General features: G+C 42.7%; 1 protein-coding gene across 10 annotated transcripts in view; it reads right to left on the bottom strand.

Moving 5' to 3' along the window:
- Positions 1–26494, bottom strand: part of CSNK1G3 (casein kinase 1 gamma 3) — a 99810-nt gene that overhangs the window by 58805 nt on the left and 14511 nt on the right. For 8 of the 10 annotated variants that reach the window (XM_029055626.2, XM_029055628.2, XM_029055625.2 and 5 more), the window contains 4 exons: positions 16728–16835; positions 16412–16612; positions 9171–9275; positions 7105–7145 (listed from right to left, as the gene is read on the bottom strand). In XM_029055626.2, coding sequence (XP_028911459.1) covers positions 7105–7145; positions 9171–9275; positions 16412–16583 — 318 coding nt within the window. In that variant the 5' untranslated portion in view covers positions 16584–16612; positions 16728–16835. Of the gene's footprint in view, positions 1–7104; positions 7146–9170; positions 9276–16411; positions 16613–16727; positions 16836–17134; positions 17159–26494 lie in introns of those variants that run through there. The other 2 variants (XM_029055622.2, XM_007655665.4) reach the window with 2 other exon arrangements.

Below are 26494 nucleotides of genomic sequence, written 5' to 3'. Positions count from 1 at the left end.
CCTCTACCTCCTACTTCTGGCAAAAGGGATCAGGTTCAATGGAAAAAAAAATGAGTAGGTCAAAAGGTTTAGAGAAGAGAAACATGAACATGACAACTTTATTGGAAAATGACCCAGCTCGGCCCATATCCAAGATGGCATCAATCGATAGAATACATATACACTGAGGTCCTCCTACTTCAACCACCTGAATTGACCCCTTGGGAATTTGTGGCTCTTGAACTACTTCAAAAGTTCTACAAAAATGTAACGCATCGCCTCACTACGTGCTCTCGAAGGAGGCAGACACAACCTAACCTGAAACATGGAGGGCCATGGCACAGATTCCCGGGGGAACTGCTGGTTATAATGTGCCGTGTCCGTTCATGCGGATATGGTGGTGCCCCCCGACCCCCACCCCCGGTGGACTATAAAGTTCCAGTAGCCCAAGGAGGGCCACTACGCACGCACAGGCATTCAGTATCTGTGCAGCAGCACCTGCCGGAAATTCAACCAGGCCTGGGATGGACTTGGAACTCGGACTTCTAGGAATAAGCTACAGCTGGAATTGGGAATGGTCCAGGTTCTGAAAAGCCCATGCGAGCCTTTAGGGAGGTGGAACACATGCCGCTAGTGCAGGCGCACAACTCTCGTGTTCTCCCCATGGGTTCAGACAGAGCACGCACCCAAAACGCTTAATGTTATCTGCTTTAAACCTGAAGGTAAATACTGAGGGTTTTTTTGCCATTTTTCTTGAAAACCTGTAGGCACCATAAACAAGTAAAACTAGATTCGTAATTTTCACTTTCTTCCCTAGAAGTGTTAAACCTTCAAGCACAGCAGACACGAGCTGAAGTTATTCCGTTTCATAATTGTGGCTTCCCGTGTAGGCTATTCAAAGCACTTCATTTAATTACTGCTGTCTTGTTGGAACAACTAATTAAGGTAATGAATGCAGAAAAGTTAATGAAATATTTACATCATGCTATATTTGTCATCTAAATGATGCGGTCCAAATTCTCTAATACACTCAATTATGCCAAAATGCATGTTTTCACCAGGCATTTTGGCTAGAACTCAACAGCTGAATTAGAGAACATTCTTCCAAAATGTCAGCATGACTACACAGAGTGAGACACACTGTTGGAAGAAACTGTTGTGCACATGCACGTGTTTGCAGCATGGGACAGAGTGAGTACTAAAATGCAAGTTTTCCTTAACATGGGGTCCTGAGAGAAAGCAACCCCAGTTTTATAGAACTGGGTGTACTCCAGTAGTCAGAGGATGCTTTTCTGCAATTCTCTGAATTTGGGGATGACAATTTGGGACAACCATGTAGCCAGCAAATAAGTACAGAGTCCATTAGGCAATGCCATCCTGCTACAGTGTGCTAGCTTTGCTCTTGAAAACCCTTGAATTGTCAAAAACTAGCATTATGTCAACCATTCTTTCAAAGGGAAATAAATGAATGGAAAGAAGATGGCTCAAAATTCCAACACAACCAACCTTTTTGTATATCAATTGGAATACTTCTATAAAGTAGAATGCATTTTTATAATGTCAATATGTGCTTTGGTAATATCAAGTAGGCAAATAAACAAATACAAACTATAGCTAGGTGAGCAACTGTTTGCTGACAGAGAAGGGAGGGGGAAGCAGCAGACACCTTTAATTTTTTTCAGCATTTCAATCAATCAGTGATACTTATTGAGCACTTACTGTGTGCAGAGCACTTTACTAAGTGCTGCATGGGCATGGACTGTTCTATGGTTTCTATAAAACCCACTACTTGAAGATATGGTACAGTCCCTTGACCCTTTCATCAAGGGCTCCAACTTTTCATTTTGAATGCACGGCCAAAAAGAGGGCAGGGCTATTATGGGGGATGGGTCCTGGGATGGGGCAGGTTCCAAAGAGCTAATGGGCAAGAAAGCCACCATTTTGGGTCTTTTTAATCCTGACTGGTAAATCTTAGGTCATTAGACAACTGTGATGAGTAGTTAATAATAATAGTTGTGGTATTCGTTAAGTGCTTACCATGTGCCAAGGACTTTACTAAGTGCTGGGGTGGATACAAGCAGATCGAGTTGGACATAATCCCTGTCCCTCTTGAGGCTCACAGTCTTAATCTTAGTTTTAACCCAGTTTTAGTTCTGAGGGTCCAGTTCAAGTGGCTGAAGGGACCGTCATCTCCAATTTTTTAATGGTATTTGGTAAGTGCTTACTATGTGCCAGGCATTGTACTAAGCGCTGGGGTAGATAACAGGTGGGACACAGTCCATGTCCCACAGGGGGCTCAGAATCTTCATCCCCATTTTACAGCTGAGGCAATTTAGGCCCAGAGAAGTAAAGTGACTTGTCCGTGGTCACACAGCAGACAAGTCGCAGAGCCGGGATTAGAAACCAGGTCCTTCCGACTCCCTGGCCCATGCTCTAGCCACTAAGGCATGCTGCTTCGCATTGCCATAGCACTTTATCACATCAAACCTCTGCCCCGAAGTCAGTGTTTTTCTCCTCTCCAAATTCCTGCCCCCTAATAACCACTCATTGCTAATATTATGATAAAGCAATAAAAATAAGCCCCCACTAACTGTATGAGCTAGTGGAAAGAGCGAGGGCCTGGGAGTCAGAGGACCTGGGTTCTACTCCTGGCTCCACCACTCATGTGCTTTGTGAACTTGGGCAAGTCACTTCACTTCTCTGGGCCTCAGGCAACCTACCTGGAAAATGGGGATTAAATCCTCCTCCCTCTCCTTTAGCTTAGTCTGAGAGACCCATGTGAGATAGGGGCTGCATCTAATCTGATTTATCTTGGATCTACCCTAAGCCCTTAGTAGAGTGCCTGGCACATAGTAAGCACTCAAATACCACAAAATAAAATCCCCTCTAATAGCAGCAGTAATAGTAATTAGTAAGAGCTTACGGTGTGCAGAGCACTGTATCAAGCACTGGAAAAATATACAGTATACAATATAAAGAGGTGGGAATTAGACACGGTCCCCGGCACTCTCAGCGCTTAGAACAGTGCTTTGCACATAGTAAGTGCTTAACAAATGCCATCATCATCATCATCATCAAGGAATCTAAGAACATAAGAGGGAACTATGGACTGTAAGCTCCTTGTGGGCAGGGCTCCTACTGTTCAGGACTCTCCAAAGCACGTAGTACAGTGCTGAGAATACAGTAAGCACTCAATGAATATCATTAATTGATTAATTGCGAGGGGATTGGTGACAGTCTTTAAGGGGTTATGAAAGAACAAAACAGCATAAAAGACAACTACACAAAATAAAAATAAGAGCTGTAACTCAAAGCTCTTTAGCTCAGGATTGAGCTAATTTGGCCATCTCAGAATCTTGACCACCCCCGGCCCCAGTCCTAATCACCCATGGAAAAGCCATTTTGAATTCCAGCTTATTTATTTAGTTGAATTTCTATTTTAAAAAGGAAGAGTTGGGTTTGAAAGATAGCACCACCGGCATCTCCAGTGTCCTTTAGAAAGAACACTGTTAGGCCTAACACTATTTTCACAAAAGTCAAATTCAGCATATTAAATTCCCTGGGTTTAATTATGCTGAATTACAGCTAAGAATCAACTTGATTATCATATTTGAAAAACATCCAAAGGCATCTGAATGGAAGATTACTTAAAGTACAGTCCAGTTTCTATGGAATTTGCAGTGTGAAAAATGTATGTTTTTGAAAGCTGAACGGCATCACAGCTAAAATTGCCATTACGGCTTTTCAAATGGTAGGCATTTGGTAGACAGGAATCACCCCATTTTGTATCTGATCAGCATTGTATCTGCATTTGGGGCCAGTTTTGTAACTGTTGAATGGCTGAAACGCATTTTAACAGAATTTTGACCATTTTCATGGCTGCTGAAATCTTTCAAAATGAAGCTCTGCAAGAAGTAGCATGGCCTAGCAGACAAAGCAAGGGCCTGAAGGTCAAAATGACCTGGGCTCCAATCCTGGCTCAGCCACTTGTCTGCTGCATGCCCCTGGGCAAGTCACTTCACTTCTCTGAGCCTCAGTTACCTCATCTGCAAAATAGGAACTAAGACTGTGAGCCCCATTTTCTCCAACCTGATTAGCTTGCATCTTCTCCAGTACTGTGCCTGGAGTGTAGTAACCACTTCTACACCATAAAAAAAAGAAACTCCAAATGCGAACAGCCTGTTTGCATAGTGCTACTATCCTTTCAAGGGGTGTGATGAGACTTTAAATTTTAAGACACATTTCAATACAGAGGGCCTTTGATTCTTCAAGTTGGGTAACATGAAACAACTTAGTTGTTCAGAACACTGAACCTCCAAAACACTAGAGCAGTAAAAGTTGCAAGCTATTTGCTTTGTATAGAAGAAGACTACTCTGAGGCTTATGTGACTGCCTTCAAGAGAGGCCAGTATTAAGAATTTTAGCCCCCGAGTTAAAGGATCAAAAAACAAACTTCAGAGAACAAAAATAATCCCTCCACCTTGCTGCAAAAAGATTTCTGTCGTAAGCCTCTAGCTTCATTTGTTCAAGTTTTTACCTTAATCGGAGAGCATGGTGATTCATTTTCTAAAGTGATATTTCTGACTTCCGGAGCAGGCAGATAATTAAATATAAAGAATACGGTTTGGATTCATTTGTGCTGAAATTTTTTTTTATGATTTCATATGGCTTATCCTCAAACTATTTCAAATCATTTATTATTTGGAAAAGACTTTAAAAACGGCAAAACAAAATTCAACCTGGTGCATGTGTGGAAATATGTATCAAGTTTCCCATAGTGTATTTGCAGGAACCACAGAAAGGTTGGATGACCAAGCTTCCTCTTCACAATAGACAGCAGTTTCTCTCCAGCCAAACCAGCCAACACCTGCTCACCACCCAATTCCACAAAAGGAGTTATGTATGGAATTCCCATTTAAGCCCACAATCATTTAAGCCCATGGAGGAAAGTAATAATAATAATGACAATAACTGTGGTATTTGTTAAGCACTTACTATGCATCATGCACTGTTCTAAGTGCTGGGGTAGATACAGGTTACTCAGGTAGGACACAGACTCAACAGTGAAATTATAGAAACTGCAGGCAGTCCCCCAAGAAAAAGTATTTTGGCCTGGGGGTCTACAACTTCTACTTGCAATCAAAATCTATAGTAGCCTACGCTACTTCGCCTGGAAATTTAATCCACATTTCTTAATCTGGAGCACTATTCTACAAAGGTAGTGAGTATAGTGGCCTATTGATGAGATTATCAACACTGCAAGAGCTGGAGCCCACAGGTATTTATGTATTCACATTGACCCCATGCTCCCTCCTCACCCTGAGCAAAACAGATTCTGGAACAATCAGTCAATCAATCAATCAAGAGTATTTATTGGCCACTTAGTGTGCGCAGTGCACTTTACTAAACAAGCCCTTAGGGGGAGGAGCATGGCCTACTGAAAAGAGCACTGGCCTAGGAGTCAGAGGATCTGGGTTCTAATCCTGGCCCTACCATTTGCCTGCTGTGTGACCTAGGGCATAGTTTCTCTGTGCCTCAGTTTCCTCACCTGAAAATGGAAATTCATTACCTTTTCTTTCTCCTATTTAGACTGTGAGCCCCACTTAGAACAGGGACTGTGTCTGACCTGATTACCTTTCTCTCCCCCAGATCTTAGTTATGAACTTGGCACATAGTAAGCACTTAACAAATTATTATTATTACAATACAGTAGAGTTGGTGGACATGATCCTTGCCCACAAGGATGAGAAAATTTTCAAGCTTCCCCTTTCTTGCACTTCTGTCCCACTTATTGCAATGCTCAGCTAATTAATTTCCTTGCTTTCTGCTGAAATACAGTCAGAGTAACCCTTGTCTTTTGAAAAAAAAAATCACCCTTGCACAAGGGTTTGGATGTTCTCTTTCTTTTCCTATGGTTTAATCCATTTTCTTCCAAAGCTTATAACAGACTCTCTTATTTTTTTTTTGAATGGAGGCACTTCAGAGTTTAACCAGTTAAATGGATTTACCATCCCATTACGTTATCCAACACAGCAAGAAAAATAATTTGGAATTGACTTTCCTTTGATACCCCAACTCTCCTCCACTGTGTTTCCCAGACAAACTTTGCACTCAGCCAGGGGAACATTATTAAGGTGCCATTGCAGCTACAGGCATACTGGACTCCCCCAGGGAACTCCACCCTGCAAGGGACCCCCGGACACTGCCAATCAGGTCTGGAAAACGCTGCACACATCATTCGGGGGACTGCACCCCAGCTGGGGGGAAGGTGTCTCGGAGCATGTCCTGAATCCCAGGAGCCCAATTTGCTACTAATGATTTTATTTCCTAAAAAGTTAGAGAAATGTATTTTGTACTGCTGCCCTGTATAAACTGATTACTTCAGCACCTAATGCATTTAGCAAGTTGCTCGTGGTTGACTTAAACAGCTGGACCACAAAGCCGGGTTCAAAATGAATTACTTCTATAGGAAACAAAATCATTGCTCAGAAATTTGAACTATTATGGCAAACAGACTTCCAGTATAGTAAATTGCCTTGCATCTGGAGAACACTGGAGATCCTTAGGGATTACAATGACCCCATATTTTCAGTTAGTCAACTCTCAGTGATCCGAGGGACAGACTGGATAAAGAATCCTGATACACTCGGCAATCAAATTTTTTTTTTTGGAGTTTCTCATTTCAGCCAATTGTTTCAATTGGGTCACAACAATTGAATAGCATCCTGCTTTATGTTTTGGCAAAATCAGGATAGAGAGATGTTGCACCGCACAGCATGTTACGCAAACACCATGGTATGAGGCAGCCTATCATCTTAGCTGGGTACAAATTCACCCTACCAAAGAGGTCCCCAGAATCTGTCCGGGGTTGAAGGGTGGAGGGTGAAGAAGGAATGGGACAGGTGTCCCATAGCTACCATGCAATGCCTCTTTCTTTCTGCAATTTCCACAGTGTATTCCAGATTGGCCAATCACCAGAATATTCTGTCTTCTGACCCTATTTTACCTCTTTTAGGAAAAATGTTTTCCAGCTTTCACCACAGAAATCCGATACACAGACATTAAAAATATTTTCAACCAAGAAGTACTTGAACATTAAGTAGAAAACAATAAACGGGAACTTACCAGTTTAATTGCCACGTATTCATTTGTGTACAGATTTTTCCCTTAAAGAAAATAAAAACCTGAATGTCAGATTCTGCTAAAGATTGGTTTAAAATTAAAATACATTTTAGTCTATGAACAAGAATACTATACAGCCCAATTAAATAAGACTGTGCTCAACAATGGTCATTTGCTTCAACAACACAATCTGCTACTTGCCAAAGTGTCTAACACAGTAAAAATTGCATTTGTGCTCAACTCACTGGAAACACTGTATTCAAATAACGTATGACCTTAGCAAAAAAGTAATGGTTATGTTTGCCAAAATCCTTACAAAGGACAAAGTCTTTATTTTTATTTGCCAGATTATTTTACACTGTTTAGAAAGTGTAATCAAACATCTTCGAATAAGGGTCAAACCTAAATATTGTACTTGTTTTAAAATCAAAACACTCTAGGAGAGCATAAACACAAACGAAGTTTGATGCCTCTACGATTACTGAACTTAATACTTACTGCACATGAAAATAAATATTTTTAAAAGTAACTATTTTCACAGCAATGAAAGGTGCAACTCTGCAAATACAACTTAACATTGGTTAACAAGGGTACAATCCTGGCTTCAAGGTCAGTATAAAATAGACCTACAAAAAAACAAAAACCTTAACCCTTGTTTTAAACTTTAAATCGTAATTGCTACTTACCTGTTTTTCACACAGATTGAAACAGCAACTAAAATTACCAGGGAAAAGGCTCGATATAATGGATAACATCAAAAGACACACAAAATCCATAGTTAAATACAAGTCAGAATTCTGTGATGTACCTTACCAGTGTTCAAACATCCATGAGAGACTATTTTAAGGGTTTATAAATACCAATAAAAATTTCTCTAGAACCATATTACCTACTGAAAATAGAAAATTTTCTGATTTGCAGTGCTTTTTGCAGCCATATACAGGCCTATTCCACAATACAACCAGGTTACTTTCCTTGAGAATGTTGTTGTAGTGTGAATGGTTGAATTATGGGGTATGCTATCCCATAGGCTTACATGTCATTAATTAGGACCTGTTCAAAACCCTATGGAAAAAGAATATGAAATGCCGAAACCTGCTATATGCCGAAATGATTAAAATCACTACTCTACCGTTTCATCTTTATTAAAGTATTTCAAAGGATAACAGCATGACATTAAATGAGGAATGGCCCCATGAATCCAACAGTTCACAGCTCAAAACCCCTCCTAAAATCCCATCTCCTCCAACAAGCCTTCCTCAACGTATTCCTAAGATCCAGCGATGTAGCAATGAAATGACCACCTCCAGCCCTTGTGTATTTATTGATAGCCACCCTCAGCATTTGGGTCATTAGGTATTGTCAACTGCACACTTACTTACATATTCAGATTAACTCTACTGGTAAATACTTTTCCATCTATCTTCCTCATTTGAGTGTAAGTTCCTTGGGGGTAGGGAACATGTGGGATGTCTCTGTTGTGCTTTCCCAGGTGCTTAGTACAGAGCGTGACACCCAGTGGGTGCTCAATAAATGCCATTACCACTGCTACTACTACTACTACTACAACAACTTATGAATTTTTCCAGAAGACTGCAGAAGTAGAGGTTTGTTCCACTGACCGTAATACTGAATGTTCTAGTTTAGTGACGAATTGTTCAATTTAGGTTGAACGGCAGCCTCTTTTCTTCAATCACCATCTTGCGGTAGGCCAACACTTTCTGAACACCTCTGCGCACCTTTGAACCCCTCTCCCCACTAAGGCCGAGTTCTTCAATTGTATACGTTCATCCATTTTCTTGAAAATTGATCCAAGACTTGTTTGTTCCAAGACTGGGCTGGTGGTGGAGAAACCGTCGTTTCTTCACCTCTTTTGGCATCTTGTGAAGATGCACTAGATTGTTGAAGTTGGAGATGGTCCTCGTAGGACCCTCGGGGGCATCTGCTCACAGGTCTCTTCAATGCCTTGCCTAACACAAACTGTGGGCCGAGTTTCCTCCAAGATCCACTTATTGTTGCTTGCTTAATTTCAGGCAAGAGGGGGAGGGGACGGGAAGGGGATTACTTACCTGTAGCGCTCGGCCGGAATGTTGGAGCCGGTCGAGCACATGCATGGGGTAAGGCATCAAACAATACTGGTTGTATCCCCGGGGTGGTTGTAAACTGGGGTAGGCCTGTAATTTAGAACACATAGCTTTGAAGTAAAAATAAGACAGCTTTCATAATTTCAGAATAACATACACCTGCCTCCAGAAAAAAAAAAGCCAACGAGAGGAGATACTGGAAAGCATAAACTGTGTTCATATTTCACCTGCTCAAAACGGGCAGGTTTTGAAAGACAAACACATCGAGAGCTAGGAGAGAGGGAGGGAAACAGGGAGAGTGAGCACACATGCACCACCTTCCATCTGAAGAACTCAAGGAGCTGTACAAAATCATTCAGACTAGGAACATTGGCTAGTCTCGAGTCCTTCGCAAAGTAGTGAAGTATATGCGATGGGAGAGGGCAAATGAGAGATGGGCCAGAAAGTACAAGGGGGAATGAGCAAGCAAGGGCATATTGCAGATATAAAGAACCGTTTGGCTTCTCGACTAATCCCTGTCTTCAAATTACTAGTGTTCCTGAAAAGGGCAGGGTACTGCAAGGCCTCTCCATTCCAGTTGATCTAGGCTCTGCTTTCCCAGGGCTACAAATGAATGTTCTTCCCAGATTGGGCAGGAAGCCAGCATGCAGCAAAGGTTCAACACTGACTCCAAGACACTAGTTCTTACCTTCTCAGACTGCCTTTTATCTGTAGGGGTTCTGGAGAAGGAAAGAGCCAGCCAAAGAGTAAGAGAATTAAATTGTGACTACGGAAACATTAAAAGGGAGAAGCGTGATCATTTTCCAGTAATCTTATTCTAAAAGCTATCATTAACAAGATAAACCCCAATCAGATTTTGAAGCCTCTAAATGTAGTACAAATACTGATCCAACGTTCAAGATTTCCATACATGGGCTCGTGAAAGAGACCCAAGTCAAAGTGTTAGCAGAACAAATGGACTTTTCGACTATAATTTCTATGGAAAATTAGGGAGGGATCCGAGAAAAGGCAAAACCAAGGAAAAATTCCCTTACCATGATCGCTGTTCTCAACTAAACACAACCACACAAAAGGCTCCACCCATCACTGGTGCTGCCAAACTGCTCCCTCTCCCTACAACCCCTGTCAACTCAGGGCCTAACTCTGCTTCCGAAGTCCAGGTCCAGGAATTCTCACACCTTGGTCTAGTTCTAGACCTGCCAGAGTTCTGGGCTTTTGCTGGCCTCCCCATTTCCGAGGAGCAGCACTAGGCCTGACCACTTGACTGCCCCTACTGTTTGACTGCTCACATCCCACTTGGACTTCGGAAACTTGGAACTCCTTAAAGCCCAAATTGCATTCTTATGAGCACTCAGAGTGGTAGAGTCGGCTATGAGTCCTCAAAGCTGTCGGCCTAGTCGATGCTCAGAAAGAGGGAGCAGGTGGGCAGGGCTGAGCTGAATCAACCCGACACAGCCATCCCTCTGCCCAAGTCAGGACAGAAGCCTACAGGACTCCCTGTCTCCCCCCACCACACTGCTACCTGCACAATTTTTCTTCTCCACCCTCTTTGGTGATCTATTCCTCCACACCCGCTCTACTTCCCACATGGCTCCTCTTGCCCCTCCCCACCCCTGGAGGGTGGGAGAGTCAAAACCAAAACTCAAAGGCATAATCTTAAACTCCAACCATCTGCTTACTGCAAAAGACGGTATTTTTGAACCCAAAGTACTACCTGAAGCTTTTTCATAGAAAACTCAACTGAGTTCCAACTGGCTAGTGTGTAAATGATAAAATATCTGTTTTCCTCAACTATTCATTTCCCTTTTTAAAATTTTTGTGAACAACCCTGCTCTTTCAGGATTAAGTTAAACTGACAGTTAAGGATTTAGTGCTTTTGGAAGAGCAGTAAATTAACTGTGGTTTTCATGCCTGGTATCAGGCTGATAACAGGTTTTCCTGGGTCGCTGGACCTTCAAAATTGAAACTGGTCTTCAGTCTGACATCATGGGGGCCTCTGCCTCTATCTTTCCAACCAAAAAGCCACAAGAGGTAGGTGAGAATGTACAAAAAGAAAAAAGTCAGTATTCAGTTGTGACAAATCTGGGAACTATCAATCAATGAGTGCGTAAGCTTTAGCAACAAAGCATACATTTTTTTCTGACATGGGCAATATTGAGTACAGACTACTTCCATGAGGAAATGAAGTTGAGTATCCCTACTTGAGAGATGTAAAATACACACTGGATGGAAGGATTAGAATACAAATGCTTGTCCTGCATTCTTAGATGGCAAATTAACAATAAATGATAAGAATCGTGCTGAATCTTTCTCTTTGCAAGTAGAGGAGAAACAAGAGCTTTATATGTCACCTTCAAAGTAGTTAGAGAAAGCAAGTTGGAGGTCAGATTAGATGGACTGATCACAGCCCTCCCCTTATTCAAAACCCCTCCTGAAATCCCACCTCATTCAACAAGCCTCCCTTGATTAATTCCCAGTATTCCAAGTCAAATAAGCTGATCAACCCTCTCTAACCCTTGTGCACCCATTTATGCCCAACCTCGTTACTTATGGATATACATTTATTCAATTTTATGTTCAATTATGCATTTTGATGACTCTGCTCATTCATGCTTTTGTGTTGGTCAATCAATCGATTGATCATATTTATTGAGTGATTACTGTGTGCACAGAACTGCACTAAGCGCTTGGAAGAGTACAATATAACAAAGCTGGTAGACACATTTCTTGCCCACAAGAAGCTTACATTTTAGACAGCATTGCCCTAATGGTCTCTTCCATTAGGGCAGGAATTTGTCACTTGCTTGTTTTGTCCTTCCCAAATGCTTTGGATAGTGGACACTCAAAAATGCTCTTAGTACTACTACTAGCTTACTCCGGTGGCTCCCCAGTTTTGGTGAACTACTGTAACCCAATGCAAACAAAGAGAAGAGTATGAGGACAGGCACTGAGTCTTTCCCTTCTACTGTACTCCCCCAAGCCCCTAGTACATTTCTCTGGGAAGAGTAGGTGTTCAATAAATAACATGATTTTTCCACTTCTCTAAAAATACAAGAATTGGTGAAGCCACTGGCATTTGATGTGGGAGAAGATACAGGAGGAAAAATATGGGAAAGAATCTATAAGGAAGTGGCTTAATTTTAGGAGAAGACTTTATATTGGTCAATTTATCGGTGCAGGGTACCAACCACCATCTATCCTAATGGAAGGGGCATTCAGGAGGGAGTCTGAATAACTGCAGATAAACAAAATTTAGTTGTAGCCAGGCTCACAGTGGTGAAGCTCTGTCTGAGGTGGTGTGTGCCAGGAGTCAGAAAGGGAGGAGGCTTGAGAACACTTGGAATTGGGCAGCTGCTTTGTGAGACCCTAATTTGGGGGATGGCAGTTCCTGGGTGGACAACACTGGGAAAGGGTCCATGACCCAGGGAAGACCAGGTATCAGAATGAGGTGGACTTCCGTAGGCAGCAACCCCCAAGAGGAACCGAGAGATTTTTTTGCTAGCTCTCCCTTGATCAGTGATGTTCTGAACAGCATATGTGTGTTCTGTGTGTGTCGGGTATATACAGAGGCAAAGTTACCCCAGATCCAGTACACTAGGGCCTCAAAACAAGCTATCAAATCTATTATTGCCAGTGCAGAGGAAAAAAAAATCCTCAGAGCTCAAGAGTGGCAAGTCTATTAGGTCTGCTGAAGTGTCCAGATTCTGTGAACATCTGCAAAGCTTTTTGTTTGGCGGGGTCAAAAGTGAGGACAGTTATGAGTTTTTTTAATTATGGATATACATTAGCATTTCTTTGAACTAAGAATCTTATTGGTGCAAATTTACACTGTTATTTGACCATGGAAGTTAACAGGGTTAAATATGGTGTGCTTTGTATTGTAAATATATATAGATTGTTTTGGTTAATTTTTTTAGATCTTGGGGATGCAGTAATGCTCTTTATATTATTTCCTATGGGAATCTATCCTTCATTTAGCACATAATATGCCACCTTCAAAGAAGCAATTATGAGTACTGATGGGAGCTTTTTCAGTATGCTTAAGTGCTAAGGGTGATCGATGGGAAAATAATGATGATGATAATAACAATAATAATAACTGTGGTATTTGTTTAACACTTCCTCTGTGCCAGACACTATAAGAATTACTGGGGCAGAAACAAGTAAATCCGGTTGGACACAGTCCCTGTCCCACATGGGGCGCAGTCTTAATCCCCATTTTACAGCTGAGGTAACTGAGGCACAGAGAAGTTAAGTGACTTGCCCGAGGTCACACAGCAAAGGGCAGGGCCGGGATCAGAACCCGGGTCCTTCTGACTCCCAGTCCCGTGCTGACATGACCCGGGAAGACAGGATACTCAGATCTGGCAAAACGCGCACTTTTACAACACATTTTAGGTAGGAAAACGATGGCCCGATTAGGGAACGTTCTTCCGCCAATGTGTGTCTGTCTGAAAGTGTGGTGCCAACCTGGCCTCTAACGTCAAACCAACTACAAAACTGTAATAATGTCCAACCTTTCCAGGTGGTTTTACAACCTGGACCAAAGCAGGTCTGGACTCCCAGAAAAGTTTCATCAGCATCACCTAGAAGCTAAAATAAACGTTAAATGGCAAGGCAGGCTAGCCTAACAATAAAGTTATGGAACACAATCAGTCCACCTGCACCAAGGCAATGATATTATCATGACCCAGCTTCCTGGAGTGAGACAAGTGAAAGAGCATGGATGGCGGGCCCGACACTGAAGCAACTGTTTTATGGTGTGAGCTTAAAGTGGGAACATGCAAGGAAAGAGAGCAGAACGCTTTAAAGATACAGTAAAGCAATGTCCGAAACAATGTGATATAGTAGTGGACAACTGATAGACAACGGCAGCAGACAGACCAACCTGGTGGGTGCCACTCCTCGAAAGGAGGTTTCAGAAAAATTGCGATTCCAACAGGTATCTGCAAAACCAGTAACAGATGCTGCCACAAGGAAAAGCATCAGCAAGGCAAAGGACTGTCTTTGCCTGCACATAATGTGGCATGGATCATCAGTCCCACCTACACACGTGGATAAGATCTCCTTGTCGGTAGCATTAACTGGAATTTGACGAATAAGCATTTGTTCTTCATTTCCCCCTCATGATTCCCCCCTCCCCAAATAACTTCCTCCCATTGATTAATTTGAATTTGGTTCACTATAGTAGGGATTTTTTGCGTCCCCCCCCACCCCTCCCATAAGATGAATATGTTAAGAACCACTTCACCGAGAGAGTTGTCTCTTCTTCCTATTTATTACCTGTGGGGATTCTTGAATTACTGCATGAAAAGCTTAAGTAAACACTTGTAGTTAACCACATAACTTTGCTATTCTAATGACCAGCTTTCCTCTTTTACTTGTCCAAAGTAGCCAGGACAACCCTGGAGATGGCTGTTTTCTGAGTGTTTCATGCAGGAACGTGGCACTGGCTTTCTGCAATGACCACACTACCGTTTGCAGAGGACTGGTTTAAGCAGTACAGAAACGCTGGCTCCAGCTCTTCACTAGCTTCTCTTCAGCAGTACTGAGTGCATTGACCATTTTTTCACTGCAGCCCAAGGTAGCCCAAATGATATGGGACCCCAATCCACTCCCCATCTTCTTCAACTCCCTGTTTTCTTTCTACGTCTCGCCGCCCTCCTCCCTTCTTTTCAATTCTCCACCATTGGCAACATTATCTTCAAACCGAACTCTGAGGAGAGAGCCCCTCACCCAATTCTGGCACGTGAATCTCTCCCTCGAAGTCAATTCCAAGACATTTTTTGGTAATGGAGGCAGCGGTTGAATTCAAGTTCAGAATCGTTTATTTTAAAATGTATAGTCCATTCAAATGGACCCTGAGCAGTAGTCACTAGAACACTGGGAAGCAGAGCTAGCAAGTAAGGGTTCCTTCTCCTGTAACATAAACTAAATGTCAAACTGGATGTAGTAGTAGCAGTAATGGTATTTATTGAGCTCTGGATGTAATGCACTCTTTATGAAAACTAATTGTATGTATACACTATATCGCTTACAACTGCTTAAATATGGACTGTGAACTTAGAGCACTCGGACTTTAAACACCCATAAAGCCTTTGATTCCAATATCCCCTTGAATAGTTCATGGTGAGATTATGGATTTTTAAGGTTTTATATCCAAATTTTACTCAAATAACCACTAAAGTTCTCATTCATGCTGGTGGGCCTAATGCCGCTCCATCCTGTAATAATAACTGTGTTATTTGTTTAGCACTTACTATGTGCCAAGCGCTGTACTAAGCACTGGGGTAGATGTGATATGATCAGATCGGACACAGCCCCTGTCCCTTATGGGGCTCACAGTCGAAGCGGGAGGGGGGAACCGGTATTTAATCCCCATTTTGCAGATGAGGAAATTGAGGCACAGAGAATTTAAGTGACTTGTCCAAGGTCATACAACAGGCAAGGGGTGGGGCCAGCATTAGAACCCAGATCCCTTGGCTCCCAGGCCCGTGCTCTTTTCGCTAGACCACATCACTGAATCACTAAATACGCACTGGATTTCCTTCAAAGAACAGCACCTCGAAAGGATCCTAAATGCCGACCGGGAAGTGGGATTAAGAGACATGAGGTATTTCAAATAGGAATAAAGGAATTGAGAAACAGTGTGGCCTAGAGGAAAAAGCACGGGACTGCAAGTCAGGAAAAGGGAAATTAACAAGGGAAAGGAGAACAGCGAGGAGTGATCTACAGTGTAATTTTTGCTTATCTTATTCTATACTGCTGTCGGGGAAACTTATATAACAGAACCTAATTGCATGTAAGTCTATGGGTAAAATGTACCCTTATAAGACCATTCACAGTACAGCCACATTTTTGAGGAACATATTACAGATATATCCTAGGGTACATCTGTACTCTTATCCAGCACTTAGTAGTGTCTAGCACTTGAGAATATAGTACGTGGTATAGCACTTATCATAAAGTGAGCACGTAAATAATAATTGGAATGCTCAACTGCAATCCTATTGGCTAGATTTGGGGGATTCCTTGACGATCACCAAAACCTAGAAAGAAAGTCTCCATTTCTTCCTCTCAGTAAATAGACCGACCAAAATTTATCGAACAGTGAGGGGTCTGGAACACATTTTCATTTTCAAATGCAGTGACTGGAAAACATTTTCATGGGTAGCAATGAAATGCATGTGTTGAAATAATAGTAGAATAGGAGAGAAGAGTCTTACCTAGCCGCAGTTCTCCAAAATTGCCGCATCCAATCTTTTTGCCCACTCGGAAGTTTGGTCCTACCATCAAAACGCTGGAACTCGTAGATCCCATCCCTCGAGGGTGATGTCCTATTCGACCACTAGGGCGTGCCACCGGTTTATCATCTATCTTGTCCTTTTTCTTATCCATATCTAGTTTCTGGTACTCCACTTTGAATTCTGCAATTAGGACAAGCAATTACAGAATAGGGTGCTGCAAAAACAGAAACATCCCTAATTAACTGTGCTAGTTATGTAAGATTAAGCTTCAAAGAGGGATTGAGAGATCACTGACAAGGAGCATATCATTCCATCTGCAGAGTGTCTTTCTTTGGTTGACCTTTCAGTTAAATATCTTCGCACGGGAGCTGTTCAGGACACTGTTGACAAATTCGTAGAGGAGCTGAAAAATGAAAAGGAAAATCAGTCAGATAGAGAGGATGCATTAATTGTCTTTCACAATTCACACACACACACACACACACACACACCACGCCCCTCTCCCCCCCGCCCGAGATACATGAGCTCTGTTTACTGGATATCAAGCCCCGGGTTGAGGTCAAAGTACCACATCTCATTTAAGAATAAGAGTGCCGTAACTGTTGGAAATGACCATTATCTTCCTGGAAGCATGTTGCTTTCTTCAAACCATTTTGCAGAACCACAACATTGGTTTTCACAAGTAATGCCAACAAATAATACCTCTAGTGCCAGCAGGCAGCTGAACTCACCCAGCAGCTCCACAGGTACAACTTAAGGCTGTGAATGGAACAGTTATATCTGTATTGGGTTTGGCCATCTCTTAATCACAACCTGATCTGCAGCTTTCAGTCACATTTCTTTATTAATCAAGAGGATTTAGCTGCAGGACCCTGGCGGCTCCCAACCAAAGGTGTCATGGTAAGTGGCCAACTTCACTTCCCGCCTAGAGGAGCCATTTAGGCAGAAAATTGCCTGAAAATAATGGGGACAGAAAGGGGTTTACTAGCCAACCCACCAACCGGATTGGGGAAATAATTTTCTCTTTGCAGGGATGGTATTACAATGTAGCCTCTTTATGCCTTTCAATGACAGGAGGTTTTTCAGGCGAGATTTACCTTCTCCAATTCAAGTTAGGTAGGCAGAAACCAACGTTATTCTTTCTTCCCATTCTGCCTGTAAGGGGTTATTGGGTGTCATTTAACCAAATAGAGAATTAGATCTTCTAATTACATGGAGATGGTGGGGGGGGAGGGAGATTCCCCTAATCCATTCCCTTAAACTCCTCTTTGGGTCTTGAAAATTTTTAGCGATAAAAGGTAAATTTTTCTGTTGCGAAACCAGTGATGGGGGCTGTTCTTTTTTTTCCACAAGGAATAATGTATAACTACTACACTAGTTGTATTCAGATTGTGCCACTTAAGAAAGACTCCTTATAACATCTACCTTTTGAGTAGATTGTCAATGATGAATGCCAACTGAAATATATGTTCTTGAGGTTTATCAGTAAGAAAATAGATCAATAAGAGACAGTTTATCAGTAAGAAAATAGGCTAAATGACCTTTTGCAAAGAAAACAATCTCGGTTCTACCACTTGCCTGCTCTGTGACTCTGGGCAACTCACTTCACTTTTTTGTGCCTCCGTTTCCTCATTTGTAAAATGGGAATTCAATACCTGTTCTTGCTCCTGCTTAGACCCTCTGACCTTCTTATCCTGTATCTATTCCAGCAATTAATACAGTGCTTGGCACATAGCAAGCACTTAAATACCATCGATATTATTTATCATCTAGCTGTTGTTTGCTTTATCTAGTTTTCTAGTCCTATTTGTAGGTATCTATTAAACTCAAACTGAAGTCAGTTCTGCCGGAACGATCGTTTTCATGATAGATTTTGAATAAAATGCAGAGGTAGAATTTGAGAATATTTTTCCTACAATGTGCATCTCTCTGGGAAGAACACAATGCAGTGTCAGAAGAAATGATTATGCACATATACACCACAGGTTGAGTACTTCAACTCAAATTTCCCTTAATGTGTGGTTCTTCAAGAACATAACCCCACTTTGTAGGAGAAGTATTATGTTAATTTTATGGAAAAATTTATTTCTCACTACATTTGCCAAACCATCAATTAAGAATGTGAAAATACAATGTATATTCTGGCTTTCTGGGAAATTGAGTTATCCGTTAACATTGTGCTGACCTCCGTGACTCCTATCTCTCCCCTCTCCATTCCATACTTCCTGCTCCCTGAATCATTTAAAAAAAAAATTCAATCCACATCTCCCCACTCCTCAAAAGCCTCCTAGGCTGCCAACCCACCTCCACATCAAACAAAAACTCCTTACCATCGGCTTTAAGGCACTCAGTCAGCTCTCCCTCTCCTACTTTACCTCAATTTCCTACTTACAACCCAGCCCACACATTTTGTTCCTCTAACACCGACCTACTACTCCCTGGAACTGAATCTTGCCGACTCCTTGCCCATTTCCTCCCTCTGGCCTGGAACGCTCTCCCCCTTCATATCTGACAGACCACCAATCTCCCCATCTTCGAAACCCTCCTAAAACCATATCTCCTCCCTGCAGCCTTCCCTAACTAAACTCTCAATCCCCCCCCCCCATAGGAGGAGTAGGGTGGCTTAGTGGAAAGAGCATGGGCTTGGGAGTCAGAGGTCATGGGTTCTAGTCCTGGCTCCACCACTTGTCAGCTGTGTGACTTTGGGCAAGCCACTAAACTTTTCTGTGCCTCAGTTACCTCATCTGTAAAATGGAGATTAAGACTGTGAGTCCCACGTGGGATAACCTGATTACTTTGTATCTACCCCAGTGCTTAGAACAGTGCTTGGCACATAGTATGTGTTTAACAAATACCATCGTTGTTATTATTTGCTCTCTCTTCTGTGTCACCTTTGCACCTGGCTATGTACTTCAATCAATCAATCATACTTATGGAGCCCTTACTGTGTGCAGAGTGCTTGGGAGAGTACAATGTAACAGAGTTGGTAGACACATTCCCTGTCCACAACGAAGCACTTTGACACTCACCCCATCCCCAGCTCCTCAGCACTTCTCTACCTATCCTTATACCCTGTCATTTTTCCCTATCTGTAATTTATTTTACTGTCTGCCTCCCCATCTATATTGCAAGCTCCTTGAGAGGAGGAACTGTGTCTATCAATTCCACTGTATTGTACTCTCCCATGCACTTAGTACAGTGCTCTGCAATCAGTCAGTGGTATGTACTGAGCGCTTACTGTGTACTAAGCACTTGGAAGAGTACAATATGACAGATTTGGTAGACATGTTCCCTGCAAGCAGTAAGTGCTCAATAAATACCAATGATCGACTGTGCATCTACTTTATTTATACTTTCCATATAATGCTATTTTATCAATAAATGCGATTAAGAGATACAGGTGAACCCCCAATTCCAAACAACCACAATATACAAGATCTACTGAATGAGCCCAGGATCCATAAGTCCCACCCACGTTATGTGTAACCATTGCAGGGAATTCAATTCTCTCCCTACCCCTTCTTCCACTTGCCCCTTCCCCAAACACAATATTGAAGCCCTGCTTCTCCACTTGCCAGGATCTCAGGAGAGAGGCAGGGCTCTTAAGTAGACTTAGGCAACGCTTTTTCTCCTATACCTACTGTGGTGTGCTTTCACTTGACATAGAGAAACCCCTATTCAGCTACTCCCCTGCCTTACCCATTCCCACCTACTCCACTGCCCAGCTCTGCTACCTCACTGCTGTGTGACCTTGGGCAAGTCACTCAACTTCTTTGTACCTCAGTTTCTTCATCTGTAAAATGGAAATTCAGTACTTGTCCTCCTCCCACCTTAATCCCTTTATGGACTGTGTCCAAGATGATTATCTTGTATCTACCTCTGTGCTTTGACCAGTGCTTGGCATAAAGTAAGCACTTAAGAGATATCACCATAATTATATTATTGTTAATAACAGTAATGAGAATTTCAGAATGGAAATTTAATTCAATTATTTTCCTCAAGGCCAAAGTGAAAAAAATCATCATGATCCCAACTTTCTCTATTACATTTTTTGAACATTTATACCTTCTGTTGGTAACATCAATTCATAATCCCAAAATCACACTGACTGCCTATAATAAGGGCCTTTGGCTTTAAAATTAATTAGGATCATTCATTGTTATAGGAATTATCAATAGCAAGCAAGCTGCGCTTCCTTAGGGAAATCGAGCCCGGGCCGGGGAGTCAAAGGTCATAGGTTCTAATCCCGGCTCCGCCACTTGTCAGCTGTGTGACTTTGGGCAAGTCACACTACTTCTCTGTGCCTCAGTTACCTCATCTGTAAAATGGGGATTAAGACTGTGAGCCCCATGTGGGACAACCTGACTACCTTGTATCTACCCCTGCGCTTAGAACAATGCTTGGCACATAGTAAGTGCTTAAGAAATATCACCATAATAATAATAATTATTATTATTAAAAGCATTATATGATAACAGTCGTACAACCGGTCAGAGTAATTTCAAACACTTCTAACTCACATAACAGTGGAGGAAAAAAATAAAACGTAAATAATCATCAACAACACTTTATGGTTTTACATGAGTTTCAATACTATCCCATACAAACCTTTTACCACAGCTATAGAGTGTTATGTTATGAATTTTACTTCCTCTTGCTAGTAAGAATTCCACTGAAATCTGACAGGCAATTTACCTACCAACCTTCAGGGTGTTCCCGAAAATAACCCACCTCCTCCTGGAGACATTCACCGATTAATCCCAACCAACCTGATGACCACCTTTAGCATTTCTGGGTAGAGTGACTGATCGATTTACTTAACCCACTCCTTTTACCTTTTACCTTCATTTTTACTATGCTTTCCCTTTCATTCCCATTTTATGCATAGTCTCTGTGCTTGCCTGTGGTAGCAGTAATGTAGTAACGGCACTATATTGAGCACTCCCTGAACGATGGGCTTGAGAAAATACCACAGAAGCACAAGACACATTCCCTACCCATGGTCACTTACACTTGAATGTGGGAGACAGACATGAAAGTATTTACAAATCTAGTCAGAAGAAGTAACTTACTTCAAGTGATTATGCATTTGCACAGTAAAAATACATATGAAAGGTCAAAATAAATATGAAAGTGGTAGAGATGGCCGTCACATTAACATGGGAGTTATTTGAGGGAGGCTTGCTGAAGGTGGGGGGATTTTAGGAGACATTTTAGGAACATTGAGAGAGCTGTGCCTGGTAATCTGTCATTTTAAGTTCCCTGTGCCTCAGTTCTCTCAGCTGTAAAATGGGGATAAAATACCTGTTCTCCCTCCGACAGCGAGCCCTGTGTGGAACAGCAATTGTGTCCGATCAGGTTATCTTCTAACTACCTGACCACTTGATAGAGGATTTGGCACACAGTAAGCACTGAATAAATGCTATTATTATTATTGGCTGTCAGATGGTGGGGAAGAGAGAGATCCAATTCTGGGGAAAAGCATGAGCATGGGAAAGGAGGTGAGAACGGCGAGGGTGAGAAACAGTTGGAAGGTTAGCTTGGGAGGAATGAAGCAAGCAAGTGAATTGGGAAGTAGCAGTTAAGAAAGCTGATAATAGCCACGCTCTGATCACTTACCTTATTTCCGGAAGATGGAAGTCCGGGAGTCAACTTGGTCTGTACCCACCGCCACCACCACCACCACCCTCACAGCCTTCTCTCTGAGGCTCCATCCCTCATTCCCCAGCAAATGAAGCCCTGCTGCCTCTGGCTTCTCTGCCTCCAGCAGAGCGGTCAGCCTCATGACCACAGAGTCCAGTGGCAGAGCCCACCCCAAGCAGCCAACCAGACCCGAGCCCTTATTTTCAACAATTGGCAGATAGCTTCCCCGGGGACAAGGATGGGGGCAGGGAAGTCTGTGCCACTGGTAGCAAGGGCAAAACTCAGAGATGATCTCCCTGGAAAGACTGTCGAACTGGGGCTGGGAGAAGGCCAGAGCCAGCCAGGGAGCAATCCAAGAGGAACGTAGCTGAGTTAAACCAAGCTGGCTCCTGAGGGCAAGAAGACAGAGCCAGGAGCCAGGCACCTAGCCATCAGGAAGGCCACATCCTGGGTCTGAATAATATCTTCCTGCTCCTCTCATGAGGGCAGACAGTGCTTCCGCCATAAGCCCCCTCCTTTCCCGTTCCTGATGCATGCATCGCTAGTATCAGTGGGGTGGGAGGGGAATGGGGAAGGCAAGGAGATGGGAGCCAAGTTCAAGGTAGGGAGGAAAACTGCTCAGAACCGAGAAAAGTAAGATGGAGCAGGGTCTGAAGAGGAGAGGATGGGGAGCGACTGGATTTACCTGCAATGGTTGGACATAAAGCTGGGAGCAGGCTTATGGATTCTGAGGAACATCAACAAATAGTGTGGGCTGTGTCTCCAGGTGGCACACACTGTGGGGTGACCAAAACCCGGGGAACAGCTGTACTTAAAATATCTCCCTGCATGTGTATAGGCACTCAGTGCCTCCCAGTTACCCAACATTCTCCTAAGTACTGACTATCTCAGCAAGAGGGCAATTTCTCCCCACTTCCCCTGTTGCTATTCCCTGATGCTCCATTCAGCAGAAACAATTAAGATAACTGAAAGCTTTTGTTAACCACAGTGGAGTGCAAATGCTTCCTATATGAGACTAAAGCCTGGTTTCCTTTGGAGGACTCTAGGCAAACAGACATTCCACTTGATAAAGAAGTCTCCACGTTCTTTAATAAGTATCAACTTCATTGTGTTGAAATTGTGTTAGACAAACAGGTTCCCTCAAGCTCTCTACCTGTCATGAGCCTTGTAAGCTGCAGCTCCTACTCTCCCTCAGCCGCTAAATGGAAATCAGTAGCATTTATTGGGGATCTTTATGCACAGCACTGTGCAAAGCCCTTGAGAGAATGCAACCGAGTTAGACACAATCCTTGTCCTCAAGGAGCTCATAACCTTGTTGGGAGGGGCGGGGAGCAGGGAATAGCAAATAAAAGGAAGAGAGGATATAGAGATGGGTGAACGTTTAAGAAATTGGGGCATATAAGACAATTTGTACACAAGTGCTACTGGAGGTTGTGAAAAAACAAGCACATATTTGGGGAGGAAGTGCTAAAGAGGTAGTTAGGAAGGTATAACAAAGGGAGATGACAAAAACTTAACTGGGAAGGCCCCTTGGAGGAGATGAGATTTCAGAAAGGCTCTGAAGATGGAAAGAGCTGTGGTCTGAAGGATCTGAAGAGGGAGAGAGCTCCAGGCAGGAGGGGGAGCCTGGGGGTCAAAGGCAGAAGAAATGCAAACGGGACAGGGGTTAAGTTAACTTGAGAACAATGGAGACTGTGAGCTGGGGTAGAGTGGGAGAAGAGAGTGGATAGGTAAGGAAAAGAGAACTTATGGAGTACCTTAAAGCCAACGGTCAGGAGTTCCTGTTGGACGTGTAGAAGAATGCATAACCACTGATGAACTTCTGAGGGGTGGGAAGATGTAGAATAACACTTTTAGAAAAATGATCTGGGCAGCAGATTGGAGAGGAGAGAGATCAGTGAGGAGGCCGATGCAGTAGTCGAGCTGGGATGGTAAGTGTCCAGAGCAGGGTAGTGACCTTCTGGATTGGAAGGAAGAGATGGATCTGGGAGATGTCATGGGGGAAAAACTTAAAGGATTTAGTGGGAGACTGAATAAGGGAGTTGAAAGAAAAGAGTCAAGGATAATGCCATGGCTGCAGGCTGCAGAAGCAGGAAGGATGGTGCTGGTGTAAACTGTTATGGGGAATTGTGGGGGAGAAGAAAATTTGGAAGGAAAGAAGAAGCACCTTCAGGAGCTGGCCAACTATCCCAATAGAGATGTTCTAGAGGCAAGAGGAAATGCAAGATTGCAGAGGAGGTGAGAGGTCTGGGCTAGCTAGATTTACAAATCACACAGAAGTGGTAGTAGAAGTCATGGGAGTGGAAACACTCACTCCCATGGGGAGCAATAAGTGAGAAGGAAAAAGGGATCCAGATAGACTCTTGAGGGACACCCACAGTTAGGGGGAAGAAGCAGCTGCAAAAGAGATCAAGAAGTAGTAACCAGAAAGGTGAGAGAAGAACCAGAAGAGAACTGTGTTGGTAAAACTAAGGTTATAGAATGTTTCAAGAAGGGCTCCATAGCGAGAGGTCGGTATGGATTAGGAGAGAAGAGAATCCATTCCATGACACAAGGGCTGACTCATTGGTGATCTCGGGGAGCGTAGCTTCCACAGAGAAAAGGAGGAAACAAGATAGCAGAGGGACAAGAAGGGAACTGGAGGGGAGGAAATGAAGGCAGGCACCAGGTGTATATGACCTATTCCAGAAATTTGGATAGGAATGAGAGCAGGGAGATGGGTCGAAAGTTGGAGGGGACTTTTTGAGTAGGGGGGAGACTTAAGCAAGCTTGGAGCGGGAGGGGGAGGCCCCATCGAGGAGTGAGAGATTGAAAGTAGCAGTGAAGTGGGGCAGAGTGAATGAGAGCGAGTGGTTTTAGGAAGTGAGAGGGAACAGGCAGAGGCAGTGGAAGACAGCAGGTGGGATGTAGAGAGCAATGGGAGACTTCCTCTTGAGAAACAGTTAGAAGGCAGAAGAAAGATGAAGCAGCGGAAGCGGTGAGAGGGAAATGGGCTTTGGGAAGTTCACAACTTAATCATTTCAATTGTATTGTTCCAAATATCAAAACTTCACTGCTTTCTAATCATTTGCAGGAAGCAAGATAGCCAACTCTTACTGATGAACTGAAAATGCATCTTCCACCAATGAATCTTTAGCTTTCTTCTACCTAATAATCAAGCTATTTTCAAAAGTCATTTCTCTAATCAACCGCTTATTCAAATCCTTAGCATACCTACTCTATAACAGCTCTTACTTTCAAATTTTACATGTTTAATTTACCAGCTTATTTGGAGGGCAAAGTCTTCTAAACACACTTCCGAATACATCTGCAAACAGACCAGGAGTAAATTTTCTGGAATCCCGAAGAAGGGTCTTTCGATTGCTTGACTGATGTGATACGATCCAAACGTGCCTTGATATTTAATTCTAGAAAAAAAATTACTACCTGCTTCAGAGCTTCTACTCTTCCAAACTGAACTATTTAATTTGCTCCACAACTCTGAATAACTTTTTAAAGAGCATGAAGGGGGGAAAATCCACCCATAAAAAAAGATTGAGTTAACATCTTAACATTATTGCAACTGAGTAGAGTGTTTTCTGTAGTTCAACTTTCACTCTATTCACCAAAAAAGGAGTGGAAAAAAAAGTGTTTATTGGGAACTACAAAATTACAATGTCTGCACTTATCAACACCTCACTTAAAAGTACATTATCATGGCTATTGCACTAATGTGTCCATCCATCTGTGCATAAGTACAAAGATCCATCACTGTTTCTGCCCACTACTGGACTAACCAGTCTTAGAAACAGACCAGACGAGCCCAACCAAGATTCTCAATCCAGTTGTCTCAGTCCTCCACAGCTCTTCTCCTCCAAGAGGCCTTCCCCAATGAAGCCCTCTTGTTCCCCCACACCCCAGAACTCCCTCACCTTTCTGAGTCATCTTTGCACGTGGATCTGTACAGCGCTTAGAACAGTGCTCAGCACTTAGAACGGTGCTCGGCACAAAGCGCTTAACAAATACCATAATTATTATTATCATCTGTACCCTTTAACCACTTGATGCTCATCCCGCCACACTTATGTACATATCTTCAAATTATTTATATTACTGTCTCCCTCTCATTCATTCATTCATTCAATAGTATTTATTGAGCGCTTACTATGTGCAGAGCACTGTACTAAGCGCTTGGAATGAACAAGTCGGCAACAGATAGAGACAGTCCTTGCCATTTGACGGGCTTACGGTCTAATCGGGGGAGACAGACAGACAAGAACAATGGCAATAAACAGCGTCAAGGGGTAGAACATCTCGTAAAAACAATGGCAACTAAACAGAATCGAGGCGATGTACATTTCATTAACAAAATAAATAGGGTAACGAAAATATATACAGTTGAGCAGACGAATACAGTGCTGAGGGGATGGGAAGGGAGAG

The sequence above is a fragment of the Ornithorhynchus anatinus genome, chromosome X5 (assembly GCF_004115215.2).
Source record: "Ornithorhynchus anatinus isolate Pmale09 chromosome X5, mOrnAna1.pri.v4, whole genome shotgun sequence".
Classification (NCBI taxonomy): domain Eukaryota; kingdom Metazoa; phylum Chordata; class Mammalia; order Monotremata; family Ornithorhynchidae; genus Ornithorhynchus; species Ornithorhynchus anatinus.
This window is presented reverse-complemented; position numbering and strand designations above follow the sequence as displayed.